Source organism: Scheffersomyces xylosifermentans (genome assembly GCF_036884685.1).
Source record: "Scheffersomyces xylosifermentans strain CBS 12540 chromosome Unknown RJT20scaffold_3, whole genome shotgun sequence".
NCBI lineage: Eukaryota > Fungi > Ascomycota > Pichiomycetes > Serinales > Debaryomycetaceae > Scheffersomyces > Scheffersomyces xylosifermentans.
The window spans coordinates 528,425-543,496 of NW_027042941.1; the positions used below are offsets into that span (position 1 = coordinate 528,425).

The window sequence follows — 15,072 nt, forward strand, 5'->3', positions numbered from 1 at the left end:
TAAATTATTTGAAATTTTTTCAAGCTAAGAGTAGTCATACCATAACATTTGGACTTCCTTACGAATAAAACTTCCGTTCTTGTGGTAAACAAGTTTTCATGCCAAGACCTTTAACTGTGCACTTAGTAGACCTCTTAATCCCTCCTCTCAACATCACCTGTGAACTATTTCACCCTCGGTAGTGCTTTTCTCCCTCGTAACTCTCCTGTCTCTCCCCGGATCCAAAATTTTCTCTTTCGACTTTACGAGGGGCAGACATTCAGTTCATTCATTTCCGCTTGTACATGTCTTATCGGCATAGCACAGTTCAAATACACCCACTTTGTACATCTTGACTCGGCCATAGCTCGCTTGAAGTCGCCCAACTCAAGTTACTTATTGTAGATATACCAAATTACCTCGCGATCGCAGTGGATCTCGGTGAGCTCATCTACTTTCAATTGAAAATTATCGATTGTTCACATTTCAGGTCAGAGTAGAAATACCACCAAAGACGGACTTTATCTTCGCCAATAGGGCAATAAACCACACCAGTCACTCCTTAAACTCGAATATACAATGACTTCGTTGTCCCACACCGTGGCTGACAACGCTGTATACTACCAAGATCAAGTAAACGGTTCCGCAGTGCCGGCACCAGCTTACTATAACCCACACACATCCGTACAACAACAGCAACAACAGCCAAACCTTCAACAACCGTCCCACTCTATATTAGACCACGGATCGTCGTCATCTGGGTCTAGTCACTCAACGCCATATTACGATGCCATTCCCCAAAATAATGCGCCAGAGCACTCCCAACTTCAACAACAACAACCATATTACGAAGAACAGCAACAGCACGTAGAACCACCAAGTCCGCCAGCAGACCTGGCTGTAGAGCAGCCATTCTATGTGAATGCTAAACAATATCACAGAATCTTGAAAAGAAGAATCGCCAGAGCAAAGTTGGAAGAGAACTTAAAAATAGCAAGAACAAGAAAGCCGTACTTGCACGAGTCGAGACATAAGCATGCCATGAGACGTCCAAGAGGGCAAGGAGGCCGTTTCTTAACAGCGGCAGAAATAGCAGAAAAGGAACGACTCGAAAAGTTAAAAGAATTAGAGAACAAACAAAACGAGGCAAATGGAAGCAGCGAGGATGCCAACGGTGAAAGTGACTCTGCTAACAATGTAGGCTCTTCGTCTGAAGTACCTTCATCCGATACTTTTAATAGAGAAGGAGAGTCTGAAGAAATTAAGGATAAGAGTGAAGTCCCGGTAGCGAAAAATGGGGAAGCAGAACATGAAGCCATATTCGAGAACTTAATCGAAGAACAGTAAAGGAAATTACGAAAATAATAATAATAATAATAGTAATAATAATAATTGTACCAAATAAGAGAATATTCAAAAAAGTATCTGAAGTAATTTCTATTGTTCTTTGTTTACCTGAAGACCTTGAATCTGCTGTTCAATAAATTTGTTGTCTTCAACATATAAGGATATCGCTGTTCAAATCTGACTTCATCAATCCTTGAAAGTAAAATTGACTTTTATACTTAGTTTGATTAATTTTCTATGAAAATGTATGTTACGATAGTTTAATGTATATTTGTTTGTAACCTTGATGCTAGGATTGTACCGCTAAAGTCTATAGGTAATTGTCCTAGTAAATTCTACTATGTCAACACAAAGGCAACTATCAATGGATCTTGCAGTAAAACATCACATACCGATACTATGTAACAAGGTAGTAGTCTCGTTGCTTAACCCATTTAATGCTCCAGCATTTGCCTTTTTGATATTTGATACTACCCCAAGTTTGATAGCTTCATAATCATTATTCTTTATTGAACTCACCGGATCAAAAGGCTTGTTACTGATAGAAGCAATCTTGGAAAAGTTTGAACCAAATGAAGAAGTATCCAAGTCTAAATCACTAAGAGGAGCATTTGATACTGCCACCGTTCCATTACCAAGACTACCAGCAGCTGCAGTTCCTGAAGATTTGCTGATACCAGAATATGAGCTTATGTTCTTGACTAATTGGTCAATTGTTGGTGTTGTCAATGATACGTAGACACCGCTCGTAAAAGCTTGGGTCGTCAAAAATTGGGAAATTCCCAAGTTTGCAATTTTCTTGTCCTGAAGGTTAGCTATAGTGCTGGAAGTGGGGAGGACGAAGGAATTGTAAATCATCTGAAATACACCTTGCTGGACCGAATCTATAAGACCAATTATAAATTCACCGTTGAGACTAGATGCGTTATTAAACCTACTGTTGGAAGGATCCAAAGAAATACTTGCAATAGTTGTAATGAGTAGTGTGAATCTCTTCGCAAACTTGTCTGTTCTCGAGTTTTTCAAACGAGTCAATAGCAATAAAGCAACCTGATTCAAATATTGTTGGAGCGATGATAATGGAATATTCAAGAGAATGGACTGTAAGAGATCAAAACCGTAAGAGTCATTCAATTTGGAGGAAATCAACTTTTGAAATACACCTAACAAAGGCGTTAAATCTTCATGAGATATGAAGACCGAAGGGTCATGCTCAACAATTGCAACAAGCAATCTGGTGATACCTGGAATATTTCCCCTAAATTCCCAAGCTCTGGGGGCGAGCAATGGTTTGACTAAATTCTTGTACGTTTCGGGAACGCCGTTGGCCCTTGGGTAGCTTTCGAGTAAATAAGCTAAGATTTGGAAAGTATATGGTACAAACTCTTGGACATCTTCGCCCAAAATATTAAGTAATGCAGGGACTACTAATTCCATATATCTTGTAATATCAGCCGTGCCGTATTTAATTAATAAACCCAAAGATTCGAAAATGTAATGAGAAAACTTAGGATTCGATGGATTTCTGGCTGTAATTCGAAGAATTTGCAACAACTGGTCAATAATAGGAAGGCGCTGTTCCAGTGTTAGCGTATCTTCGGCAGTGTGCAAAATTCTCATAATGGCTTTTACGAGGAATTCGTTTTCGGCGAGTTTTTCTGGGGTAGAATCATAAAGCAAAATCAAGTTGAAAAGTCTAGTCAACAAGTCATTCACAAATGGTGCTATGTCGTGCTTATTGAATACAGGTGCATGGTCAGCATGGAAATTAATCATTGCCAAAAGCTTCTCAATTGTAATCGCAGAGTATGTGTAGACAACTGGGTTTCCTCTCGTGTCAAGATGGTTTATTAACATTGGTAATGTAGCAACAAGTTGCTCCTTAGTTAATTGGTTCCTGAAGGTGAAGATATACTTGATAGAATCGACCTTGAGAATAGGATGAGCTGTGCCAGAGACCAAATCGTTGGCTATATTTTCAGTGAAGAACTTGACAACATCCACCAATACATTAGTTGATGTAACTCCGACATTAGTAACAGAACCCTTGGTGGCTAAAGAAGAAAATAAATAAATGGCTATGTCCTTGTTTCTCCAGTCATCGTTAGAGCTCACAGATAAAAACTGGTTAACGTATTTCATTACTGTATTGGTCAAAAGCTCGCTATTCAATTCCTTTAGTTCTCGTAAGAAGTCAGTTGCCGACTTTCTTCTGGAATCAAAATCTGAACCCTCTAAATCAGATCTGACAAAATGAATTGGCTCATCTTCAAACTGTTCTTCGTCCACCTCTCTGAAGTATATATTAGGCAAGATAATTCTGTCGATGATCTCATTGATGGAAGACTCGTTTTGAAAGATTCCTTGAAATGCAGGCATCTTGACAACAGATGTCAAGAAATGCAATGCCTTACCAACGAGTAAATCATACTTTTGCTGTTTTGTGACGTAATTGTTGATCAAATCCCACACGGACGTGATGAATGTTTGTACTAAAGGCTCAAACACATCGGCATACCTAGTAATGTAAAGTGAAATCAACTCAATAATGGAAGTTTTGACTTTGATTAAAATATCAATCTCCTCATCTTCGTCGTCCTTTCTTATAAGAGGGGAATTGAATACCAAGTATTTGTGAACAACCTCCATCAACACGTTCATATTGTCTTCGAAAAACTCAGGGATATCCTGGCAATTGAAATCAAAGTATATCTGGAGCAAAAGTAGGAGATTCTCTAAGTAAATACTAAGTTGAGCCTCATTCGAGGCATTTTGATCGATGAGCCTATCAACCTCGACGAAAAGCTTCAAAAATGGGTCAGTAAACTTATTAAGTACTAACAAGATTTCCAGGAACAACTCATCTGAGCGAAATAATGGTCTCCATTTTTTGAAAATCGAATGGGAAACCAACAAAATGGCCTTGTTACTGACAAAATCTTCGAGGGACAACTTTCCTACAAGGTTATCAATGAGGTTGGGCCAGTTCTGTGGAAAGTCACTTTCGGCAATAAGGGTGATGGCCTCACCTATTTGAACCTGTAACTGGTTTGGCAATTTGATCATAATGTCCAATATTTCGGACTTGATACTTGCCACATCATCCACAGGGAGGAGATAACTCGATCCATCGGCGTCAATCCATTTACGTTTGACCAAATTTTTGAAGAAAAGGGCGCCCGCTAACCGCACAGATGGCGACAAATTGGTTGATGCAATGACATGAAGTAGGTTGATTGAGAAGCCAGGGAGAGTCTCGATGCTTTTCAATTGGGTCTCGGCTGCCTTAGCATGCTGTGGAGAGAGCGATTGCTCAAGATATCTGGGAATTGCTTCTAGTGAATTCTCAGCCATTTTTGTAATTCCAGCTTTCTGGGTGATCACAGTGAAATATTAGTGGTTTAGTGTGAGTATTGAGCGAGTTCGCTTGTCAGTACGTGGTATTGAAATGAATATCCAACGTATTGAAACCTGTGGTATATTTCGTCTCTAACTTCTGTTCAAGATGTCAATTTTTACCGACTCAATTGTATCCTTTTTCTTGCTAAACGGGTATACAACTGTAGTCCAACAAGAAAACAATAACACTAAAACCAGTCAAATAGATAATAATAAAGAACTATCTATTCCTAATTACGATTCTTCAGTTTCTACTCTAAGTGGCAAAATAAAGACTTGGCTGCTTACTACGTGATATCTCAAGTGACAGTTGTCCTATTACAACTTCTCACAAATCAATGTGTCTACTACTTCTTCTATCGTCAAGATCTCGTTACCGCCAGTTCGTTTCTTCACTTTTGCTGTTTGCGATCTCTGATTTTTTTCATTGAGAAGAGTGTGCATACAGTTCAGAGTGTGTCAATTTTGCAGTAAGATCGATGGAGAATTAAGTGGACGAGAGGTGGGAGGTATAAGGTATTTAGGTTGTATATATGCTTTTATGTGTGGAAATATGATCATTGGTGGATGGTTAAAGGTGGGTTTTGGTCTTTTTACGGAGAAAAATGGATGGAAAATGGTGTCTTACTGGTGGTATAATGGAAGTTATTGTACTGTAGGAGCCCGTACCGCAAAACGAGTAGTCACCGAAAAATGAATAGTAGTTACTACGAATTATTCATTAGAAGATGGATCAACTCAATGAAAAATGAAATAAAAAATGACTATTTCGGTGTTTCTAAACTCCTACTCATCTACGCTTCATATCAATGGTATTATTCTATTAACTACAACATAAATAAAAAATAGTATTATAATCCAGGAGAAGAAACGTCTCGGCAATGATCTAGCTGCAATGCACTGAGAAATATTTCATAAATAAATATGCTAATAATTGAAGGAGCTAGTGAATACCTGGTCTCCTGCTGAGTACAATTCCTCGATACAGACTTCAATCATCTTATCACTCTGCATTTTTCTGATAGCCTCTCTTGTTTATTTCTCTTCTCTGATTTTACAAACAAAAAGTGCGATTACTTGGTAGCTGGCAAGACAGAAGCTTCCTTAGCTTGTCTTTGCTTAGCAACGGCGTAAACCAAACCGGCAGCGAAACCAACGAAAATCGAGGAAACGGACCAGAAGTTGACGGCAGCTTCAAAGAAAACTAAACCAGAAAGGGCAATTGGCAACTTGTTCAAAGCACCAACCATAGAGTAGGTGGTGGAAGAAGTAACTCTGACACACCAAGCAGAACAGTAAGAGATACCGACGGAAGATGCACCGGACAAGACCATAGCAGCGATGGTTGCGACTCTGTTGTCTTCAGGGAAGTTACGAGCCAAGTTCTTGGCGGACCAGTCCTCAAATACGAAAGAAGAAATAAGCAAGATTGGAATGGACAACAAGTTGTTGTAGTACATGGTGTCGAAATCCTTGAAGTTGGTCAACTTTATTCTCTTTCTCATGATCAAGACAAAGGAGGCAGAGGCGAAACAGTTGGTGAACATCCAGGCGTAACCCAAGTACAAAGCGTACGCAGAGTCTTCGGATTGGTTTGGATCATTATCACCGTAGTAAGCAATGATAGAAGACAAGACCATTAAAAGGAAAGAGCCCAAAGCCATAGTCGTGACCTTACCACCGAACCAGATAACTTCACCGTAAGCGATTAAGATGATGGTCAAGTTCTTGAAGATGGTGTAGACTGGAATTGGCAAGTATTGCAAAGCCTTGGAACCGGTGTAGATCATGGCAACGAGCAAGAAGGCAATTGGGGACCACTTCTTGGCCTCATCCTTGTTGAATTGTCTGTAGGTGATGACTCCGAATCCCTTCAAGGTACCGATGGTGGCGATACAGACAATGGACTGGACGGCCAACAAGAAGAAGTTAAGGTTGAAATCAAACCCTGACAACACGTACTTGTTGGTGACTGTCATCAAGATGGACGAGAGACAGTATGAGAGAATGGAGATTGGCCCCGAGTTGGCGATGGAGCTGGCGTAGTTGGATTTTTCCATGGTGAATGACTGATTTTTCGAGTTGGCGAAGTACTTTCTACGGACGAGGTAGATTGCTTGTGAGATAAGGTAGAACAGGACAATTCCCATGCAAATGTTAGACCGGTGGGATCGAGACTAACAGGCGAAAGGTTGGAGCGGAGCGAAGCGACAAAGTGTCTGATGAACGGGATGTTACAAGAGACGAAGGGACGAGAACACGAAAAGACGTTTGGACAAAATACTCTGTCAACAAATATTACTACTCGCTGTGAAAACCTCTGCTTACAGACACCAGCAAAATTCTCAACACGAAATTAGGAATTGACAGTATATAAATAGAGGCCTGTGAACAACAACACACAAAGGAAGGGGAAAAAAAAAAAAGAAAATCAGGCGTACAGTAGTAGAACTGGTTCTGTAGGCATTGTGTAGGCACTGTACAGACCAGCCAGGCAAAGATGCAAAATGAGGGCGTTGGAGTATTTCACGTGTTAGAGAGATGGAGAGAGGCAGTGAGGCAGAGAGGGAGAGAGGAAGTTGGTAGTGGAATTGTAGTGAGCAAAGATTTTTACTAGGTAAAAACTGGTCAAGTTCAGATTAGTTGTTGTTGAAAAAAATTAAACTAAATGGCAGCTAATATTTCGCTTAAGGCTTGGGTGGTGGATGTGTGTTCGCGTGGGAAAAGTGCTGTGTTATCGTTGACGTTTGTTGTTGATGTCCGTTGTTGTCTGTGTGGTGGTATATTGTCTGTTCTGTGTGTATTATGTGTCTCTGTATATTACCACGGAACGGGGAGTGCACCGCGAGCGAAACTCATTGTATAGCCTGATTCTGTTCTGCACGCGGTGGACGTGTTGATTTCACTACGAAATTCGTTGGGAGCAAAGAGCTGCCAGGCGAGCTGTATATTATAGTGTTAAGGGGCACCGGGGGTGAAGGAGGGGGGACGGGACCATAAGAGCGATTGTCTTAAGTTGACGAAAGTGTACCAATGGTAGTGCCAGATTTGACAAGATACGAGGTTCTTCTATTTGAGCAGCACATAAGAGTTTCTGCCTTGACGCGTTCTATAGATAACGATATTTGTTTCGAACGTGTTTGACATGCAGCAATATCTTCACTATATAAGATTGGTTCACCCTCCACGGCTACTACAACGTCTTCTACACCTTCCACGTAGTTACCCATGCACACATGGCTATCGCGGCAGTGCAGTACCCAAAGAAGCGTTATTTTTCACCAACAACCACCATTGCTAAACCTCGCGTTTGTGAGACCATTACAAGTGCTGAATAATATTTCACAGTTCTGTTCGTAAATTAATTTACCGTGGTAGCAAGTCGCCTCGAGATAGACTGTAGAGGAGGAGATGTTGGGATTTGAGTTGCGCCACGGGCTCCAGAACGGCACCAAGACAATGACTTCCATCAATGGAAATATGTAATGGTATAAATTGTAGTAGCGACAGTATCTAACTCTAACTAACGATCTCCACAATCGAGCACAATTACCGAGGAAATCACGCAAAGACCACTTATCCTTCCTTTCCCTCAGGTACCAAACAAGTTAAATAGAACATCACCAACGATCGGCATGCATGTCCTGATAACTCTAACTCTATTTTCCGTACTTCCAACCAATAGCATCTCTGCTGATGCTAAGACACACACACGCAGCTATGGCTGCATCTTGTCCCTTTTAGTAAAGTTTTGTTCCGTTTTAAGGTTTGAGCATGGATTGCTGTGAGACTTTATCTGGTCTGTAGATACAAATGTGTACAGTGGTGCCTTCTGTGTCGGTGATTCGATTCAGTTCTTGCCGTCGCCTCGAGAACCGTTTCACATCTAATACGAGACCATAGCTAGATCTGACCGGGCTTCCCTATTGGTACGAGGAACACATGGGTAGCTGTTCAAGTTGGTGTGTATAAGCTGAAAGGGAAGGGAATGCTCTCTTACAGTGCACATGAGAAACTCTCTTAACCTGTACCTGAGAAGCTCTCTTAAGGTGTAAATCAAAAACTACAGTTAACTTAATTGGTTCACCTGGCATATTTTAAAAATAGTACTCTTATTCTCCTTTGCTTCTTACATCGTTAATGGCCCTCCCCTTAATACTATCTACTCTTATTTATCCTCTTTCTATGAATGCAACATTGACTATTATTAAATTTTATAAACTGTATAACTACATGACCATCCGTCGGCACTACTGATCTTACTCGTAGTCACCTCTATTGTATATACTGATGTCCACTTCGGCTTTGATGTCTACCATGTCACTGGCATCAATACAGGTATCGATACTGAAACCACGATCTCTTCTATCCTTCAATCTTTGGTTCTGTGCTCTGATCTTCTCCAACTCTTGCAAGTAGTTGTCTTCTACTCCGGTGATGTAATCACCAGTGAACACACCGACTTCGAATTCCTTGAGGGTGTCACTCTTGCAACAGTCGATAAGGTCCTCCAAGTCTTGGTAGATAACCTTGTCTGCGCCAATAACTCTGGCAATTTCATCCTCATCTCTTTGGAAACCAACAAGAGCCTTTGTATCGGCTAAATCGATACCGTAAATATGGTTGAATCTGATAGGTGGAGCACAGGATGCGAAATACACCTTCTTGGCTCCAGCTTCACGGGCCATGGCCACGATTTCCTTCGAAGTGGTACCTCTGACAATAGAATCATCAACCAATAAAACGTTACGTCCAGCGAACTCGGACTCCATGGCATTTAATTTTCTTCTGACGGAAGATCTTCTTTCAGCCTGATCAGGCATAATGAAAGTTCTACCAACATATCTGTTCTTCACGAAACCTTCTCTATATGGAATATTCAATGACACTGCAGTTTGGAATGCTGAAGTTCTGGCAGTGTCTGGAACAGAGATAACAACATCAATGTCAAGATCTTTAATCTTGGAAATCTTGTTGGCCAACTTGATACCCATCTCGATTCTGGATCTGTAAACAGAAACACCATCCAAAACGGAGTCTGGTCTAGCAAAATAGACATACTCAAAGATATCTGGGGCAAAAATCTTTGGTTCTACGACTTGCATGAATTCAGGCTTGTGTACACCAGAGCAGTCCTTTGGAATGATGACAGCTTCACCAGGCTTCACATCTCTGAAAGTAGTGAAACCGTGAGCTTTCAACACGACTGACTCGGATGCCAACATGTAGTCCTTTGAACCATCTTTGTTGACTCTTTCTCCGAATAAAAGAGGTCTGATACCATTAGGATCACGGAAACCGATGATACCATAACCAGCCAACATGGCTACACAGGCATAAGCACCTCTGATTGTAGTCATGGTAGCAGTCAATGCAGCGAACACATCATGGTTGTTGACTCTTGACTTGTTGAACTTATCCAACTCGGCAGCAAATATGTTGATCAAGAGCTCGGAATCGGAGTCGGTATTGATATGACGATGGACAACTTCATCTAATAATCTTCTCAACTCAATAGAATTGACTAAGTTACCGTTGTGACTCAAGGTGATACCATATGGAGAATTCACATAGAAAGGTTGAGCCTCGCTACCAGCCGAGGAGCCGGCCGTTGGGTAACGCAAATGGGTCAACCCCATGTTTCCCATCAAGCTGCTCATTCTGGTTTGGGTGAAAACATCTCTTGCCATACCGTTACCCTTACATTGGTAGAATCTACCTCTGGAGCCACAAGTGACAATACCTGCAGCATCTTGTCCACGATGCTGGAGGAACATAGCACCCTCCAAAAGCTCGGGAGCAACGTTTTTGCGCTGGTCACTCAACACTATACCCAAAATACCACACATTTCGATTTGTCTGCTCTTTTTAATATAAAACGTGAATTGTAAGGTTTACAACTGCACTTCTGCGATGACAACTATGCTACACCGACCGAATAGTCCGTGTGTACCTGTTGAAGGACGAGTTCTTTTGTTTTGAAGTCTGGCTTAGCAGAAGCTACAATGAAGAAAGCTAATTTCTTAAAAGAGAGAAGAAACAACAGTATAACACTATTAACAATTATTAATGAAAATTTAAAGTCGTGGAAAAAATGGAGATGATGATTCAGATATTTTTTTGTGCCGGTAAACGAAACTTCCCAAAAGAAATAAGACCTGCTGCTGAGGAAAAATATTGTATGTTGTATCTGAAGGGACACAGCGGTACGGGATGGTATTTGGTGGTATTTTGTTGTAAGTGGAGACTAAGGGAGGCAAAGTGCAGTCTTGCAGCCTATGGAGGGGTTTGAACCTGCCAGCTTGGGGCCTATTATCAATACGATTATAACTTCTGCTATTGAAGAAGTCAAAAGATAATAACTCATCCAATACGCATTTCTGCTATTGTCGCAGGACCGGCCTGATAAATTTTTTCTGGAGATGCGGTATCTGTGCAGAGTCGGAGTCAAATTGCCTCAGACAGGAGGTGCAGGAGGAATATCCGGCAGGAATGGCTTTTGTACCGTTGGATACCGTTGGATACCGTTGGGGTTTTGCAGCTAAGAGTTGTGCCATAATATGGTGGCCACGAAAGGTGAGAGGTTAGGTGAAAATTGTAAGGTAAAAGGTGAAAGATGAAGGTGGAGAGGGGAATGCAAAAGGTTGTAAGAATTGTGTAGTGGAAAGGAATAAGACTGAAGAGCGAGATCTGAAGATATACTATGGAAATCGCTAGAAAAAAACATGAAGGCCTAAAAAAATTTAAGAATATTTGCCATTTTTCGACTAAGTTTTAATAAATCCCCAAGGGCTCGTTGACCATTAGGGAAGTGAGGCTTAAACTTAAGAACTGAAATCACAACAACGAAGGCATATGTTTGGATCACTCAGAGCATCAAAAACTTAATAAAAGTCTTAGTAAACATATTAAATCCCCATCCCACTTCTTTTGCCTACCCCTCCGTCTTGCCCCTCACCCGGTACTGCAAATTAGTTCATCTTTATAATGGCACTTTAATACTAAGGACTTTCACAATAGCAAAAGCACACAAAATTGGCCTGGGACGAACTACACTTCCGTGGTATAGTAGATCTATTTGACTACACGATTGACTACACGTAAATCAATTTTAGAAGCACTATTCATAATTTATATTTTTTTGTGACGCTTGCTGAATATACGTTGTTAATTCAGCACGTTACCAATGTGAAAAATTTAGATTCACTTTAGATTCTTAGCCAATTGCGCCGTTAACATATTGTGTCGCATAGGATAACTATAAATAACCTGCTTCTTTTATATAGTAGGTTCCGTTTCTAGAAGGGAAAAGACCTCCTTGATCTCTAGAATGAGTGACTCACCTTGAAAGTTTGAAGAAATACATCCGACCATTGAACAAAGAGGTAAAAACCTTCAGGAGAACAGAATAAAACAAAAATGAAAAGTAGAAGAAAACTAATTGGGCAGAACAACAACGCTAATATACAATTCATGACTCATGAGGCCAGATAGCCCATATACCTTTGCTTTAAAATACTCAAAAGTACGCATTACTTAATTATGCCAACAATCATTGGTATTGTTGTTGTTGAGGAGGTGGAGGTGCTTGTTGGTATTGACCATTTAACTGTTGTGGTGGGTAGGGATATTGTTGGTAAGGGTAAGCACCGTTGAATTGCTGAGGTGGAAGACCCTGAGGAGCAAATTGTGGTTGTCCTTGTTGAGGTGGAACGACTTGTTGAGGTTGGGTTTGGACTGGTGCCTGGTGCTGTTCTTGTTCCTTGACTTGCGGCTGACCTTTGTACTCATAGCCAGCCTTATTGTGGATAGTTTCGTTACCTTTTGGTAACTCGTCGATCTTGAATGGTCTTGGGACAGCATCTTGGTTCTCGGCGACGTATAAATTCTTGTCAATTGTAGCTGGAATTGGCTTGATTTCGGTGCCCAATTCCTGTTCTATCTTGTACAACGAATAACGGTCATTCCAACTCATCAAGTTAATAGCTAAACCCAAGTGACCGAATCTACCGGAACGACCGATTCTATGTAAATAAGTCTCGGCAGTCTTAGGGAAATCAAAGTTAATGACCACATTAACAGCTTGAATATCGATACCTCTTGTTAATAAATCGGAACAAACCAAGTTACGAACTTTACCTTGTCTAAATTCATGGAAGACTTTATTTCTTGCCTGCTGAGGCATCTTAGCGTGCGAGTAGTAACATGAATATCCCAATTCGGTGATCTTCTTCGCTAATAATTCAACTCTATTGGTAGAGTTGCAGAAAATAATGGATTGATTAATTTGCAATTTACTGAATAAAGTGTTCAAGCAATGCAACTTTTGCTTTTCTTCTACAAAAGCATAGAATTGGGAAATACCTCTCAAAGTTAATTCGTCCATAAGATTAATCTCATAAGGCTTGTTTAAGTGGTCATCCATAAATGACTTGACAGCCAATGGGAAAGTAGCTGAAAACAACAAAGATTGTCTACTACGTGGGAAGAACGCTAATATTTGTTCAATAATTCCCTTGAATTCTCTGGACAACATCTTGTCGGCCTCATCCATGACAAACAATGGACATTCGGATAAGTCAGCAACCTTTCTGGAAGCCAAATCTAACACTCTACCTGGAGTACCCACTAAAACATGAACTGGATCGTTCAATCTCAAGATATCATCTCTCAATGATGTACCACCAGTGGTAACCATACATTGAATACCTAAATGTTTACCTAAGGTTCTGACGACTTGGGAGGTTTGTAATGCCAACTCTCTAGTTGGGACTAAAATTAAGGCCTGGATTTTGTTGACCTTTGGTTTAATTTGTTGTAAAGATGGAATGACGAACGAGGCTGTTTTACCAGTACCGTTCTTGGCTCTGGCTAAAACATCTCTGCCAGCTAAAGCCATTGGAATGGACTCTTCTTGGATAGGAGAAGGCTTTTCAAAACCTGCTTCGAAGATACCCATCAATAATTCTCTTTTCAAATTGAAGTCTTCAAAGGACTTACCCTTTGTGTTTAAGACATCTTCTGTCTGTGGTCTGGTATCCTTAGCAGGAAGGTTCAAGTTCTGTTTCCAGTTATCAGCCATTGTGACGGTTTATGTATGTATATGTGATGGTTAAATATGAAAACCTTAGAATGTTGGTCTCAGTCGAGGTGGTTGTAAATTCAGCTATGAACAATTGAATTGAAGACTAGTATGAGCCAACAATAAGCGGTAATATGGTGTAAGGGATAGGTATATTATAATACAAGAAGTTTGTTCTATTTCTGACGAATGCAAATGACAAACTTTTCTAACGGTGCTAATCGGTGGTCTACTATTTCCTTGACTGCTTTATGATAATGACAGCAATAAGTTAGGTATTGAACAAGTACACTATGCTATTAGTATGAATTTCAAGATGATGCTCCAATATTAAACACGAATAATCGCAAGGGGCACTTTAGGTGAAGATGTGGGTTATATTGTATAGTTAATTTTAGAACTACTGGGCGTCTATATGGCTAACTGTCAACCTATATAAAATGCTGTCTTCTACTGGTTGTCTCTACAGCGAACCGGCCAAACGAAAAATTTGAACGAAATAATTGGACGGGCACGACGGTTACCCGGCACAGCTCATAGTTAGTATTGTCACCATAGGTTAAGGTCTGGAGATTGTATGGGGATTGTATGGGGAAGTCTATTTGGGCAATAGACAACATTGGTGGGAATATGAGACGGTAGTTGAGGTCAGAGTAGGCATTGGGAATAGTTTTTATTTGTCAAATTGTGCAAATTGGATGTAGTGAAATGTACATGTTTCTGTGCACCAGAGGTGTATTTGTGTAGTACTGATTTTTGCACCGAGGCCAGCTTAGCGAGACCTTTATTGAATGTATGGCATGAATGTTTTTTTACTAGTATGAGGGAAACATCAATGTGCCGTGGCCCAATATTCCCAGAGAATACGAAATAGCTGTAGATATGCCCACCTTGAGTATAATAATCTTGTTAGACTTTTTTAAAAAAACTTCCCTTTTATTTCAGTAGATTCTTCTTTTCTGGTTTACAATGTCTCTTCATACCACGGAATTAAAAAATTTAGCTGATTTCTGGATCGTCCCGCGATATGAATGCTGCCATTTTATCATCGATTTGAGGGTCTTCAACCATCTTACGATGGATGTTATGCATGATATCCGAAGTTGAGACGTTGGAAAGAATGAGGTTCTGGTCGTGCAACTCGCTGATGGACAAATTAAACGGATAAACGCAATTTTCAGATGGACAGGCAATTATCGATAAACTAGGGTTTAACAAATGCTGTCTAAGAGCACTGGAACAGAGAGGGCATATCATGGCAAGGT

At 40.4% G+C, this 15,072-nt stretch overlaps 5 protein-coding genes across 5 annotated transcripts; 1 reads left to right on the forward strand and 4 right to left on the reverse strand. All coding sequences in view use genetic code 12, as the record gives it.

The window, feature by feature from the left end:
• Nucleotides 1-240: 240 nt before the first annotated feature.
• On the forward strand, nt 241-1,518 carry HAP2 (Hap2p). Its single transcript, XM_064919758.1, has one exon. It carries the CDS (start codon nt 559-561, stop codon nt 1,324-1,326), a length of 768 nt encoding a protein of 255 aa, XP_064774856.1. The 5' UTR covers nt 241-558; the 3' UTR covers nt 1,327-1,518.
• Nucleotides 1,519-4,973, reverse strand: RJT20DRAFT_34359 (importin-alpha export receptor). Its single transcript, XM_064919759.1, has one exon. It carries the CDS (start codon nt 4,678-4,680, stop codon nt 1,711-1,713), a length of 2,970 nt encoding a protein of 989 aa, XP_064774857.1. The 5' UTR covers nt 4,681-4,973; the 3' UTR covers nt 1,519-1,710.
• Nucleotides 4,974-5,487: 514 nt separating this feature from the next.
• Nucleotides 5,488-7,158, reverse strand: VRG4 (GDP-mannose transporter). The gene has a single exon (XM_064916845.1). The coding sequence runs from the start codon at nt 6,873-6,875 to the stop codon at nt 5,799-5,801; it is 1,077 nt and encodes a 358-aa protein (XP_064774858.1). The 5' UTR covers nt 6,876-7,158; the 3' UTR covers nt 5,488-5,798.
• Nucleotides 7,159-8,902: 1,744 nt separating this feature from the next.
• Nucleotides 8,903-10,697, reverse strand: ADE4 (amidophosphoribosyltransferase). Its single transcript, XM_064919762.1, has one exon. It carries the CDS (start codon nt 10,572-10,574, stop codon nt 8,985-8,987), a length of 1,590 nt encoding a protein of 529 aa, XP_064774859.1. The 5' UTR covers nt 10,575-10,697; the 3' UTR covers nt 8,903-8,984.
• A 1,116-nt stretch (nt 10,698-11,813) lies between these two features.
• On the reverse strand, nt 11,814-14,209 carry DHH1 (DExD/H-box ATP-dependent RNA helicase). Its single transcript, XM_064916846.1, has one exon. The coding sequence runs from the start codon at nt 13,805-13,807 to the stop codon at nt 12,278-12,280; it is 1,530 nt and encodes a 509-aa protein (XP_064774860.1). The 5' UTR covers nt 13,808-14,209; the 3' UTR covers nt 11,814-12,277.
• Between the last annotated feature and the right edge of the window lie 863 nt (nt 14,210-15,072).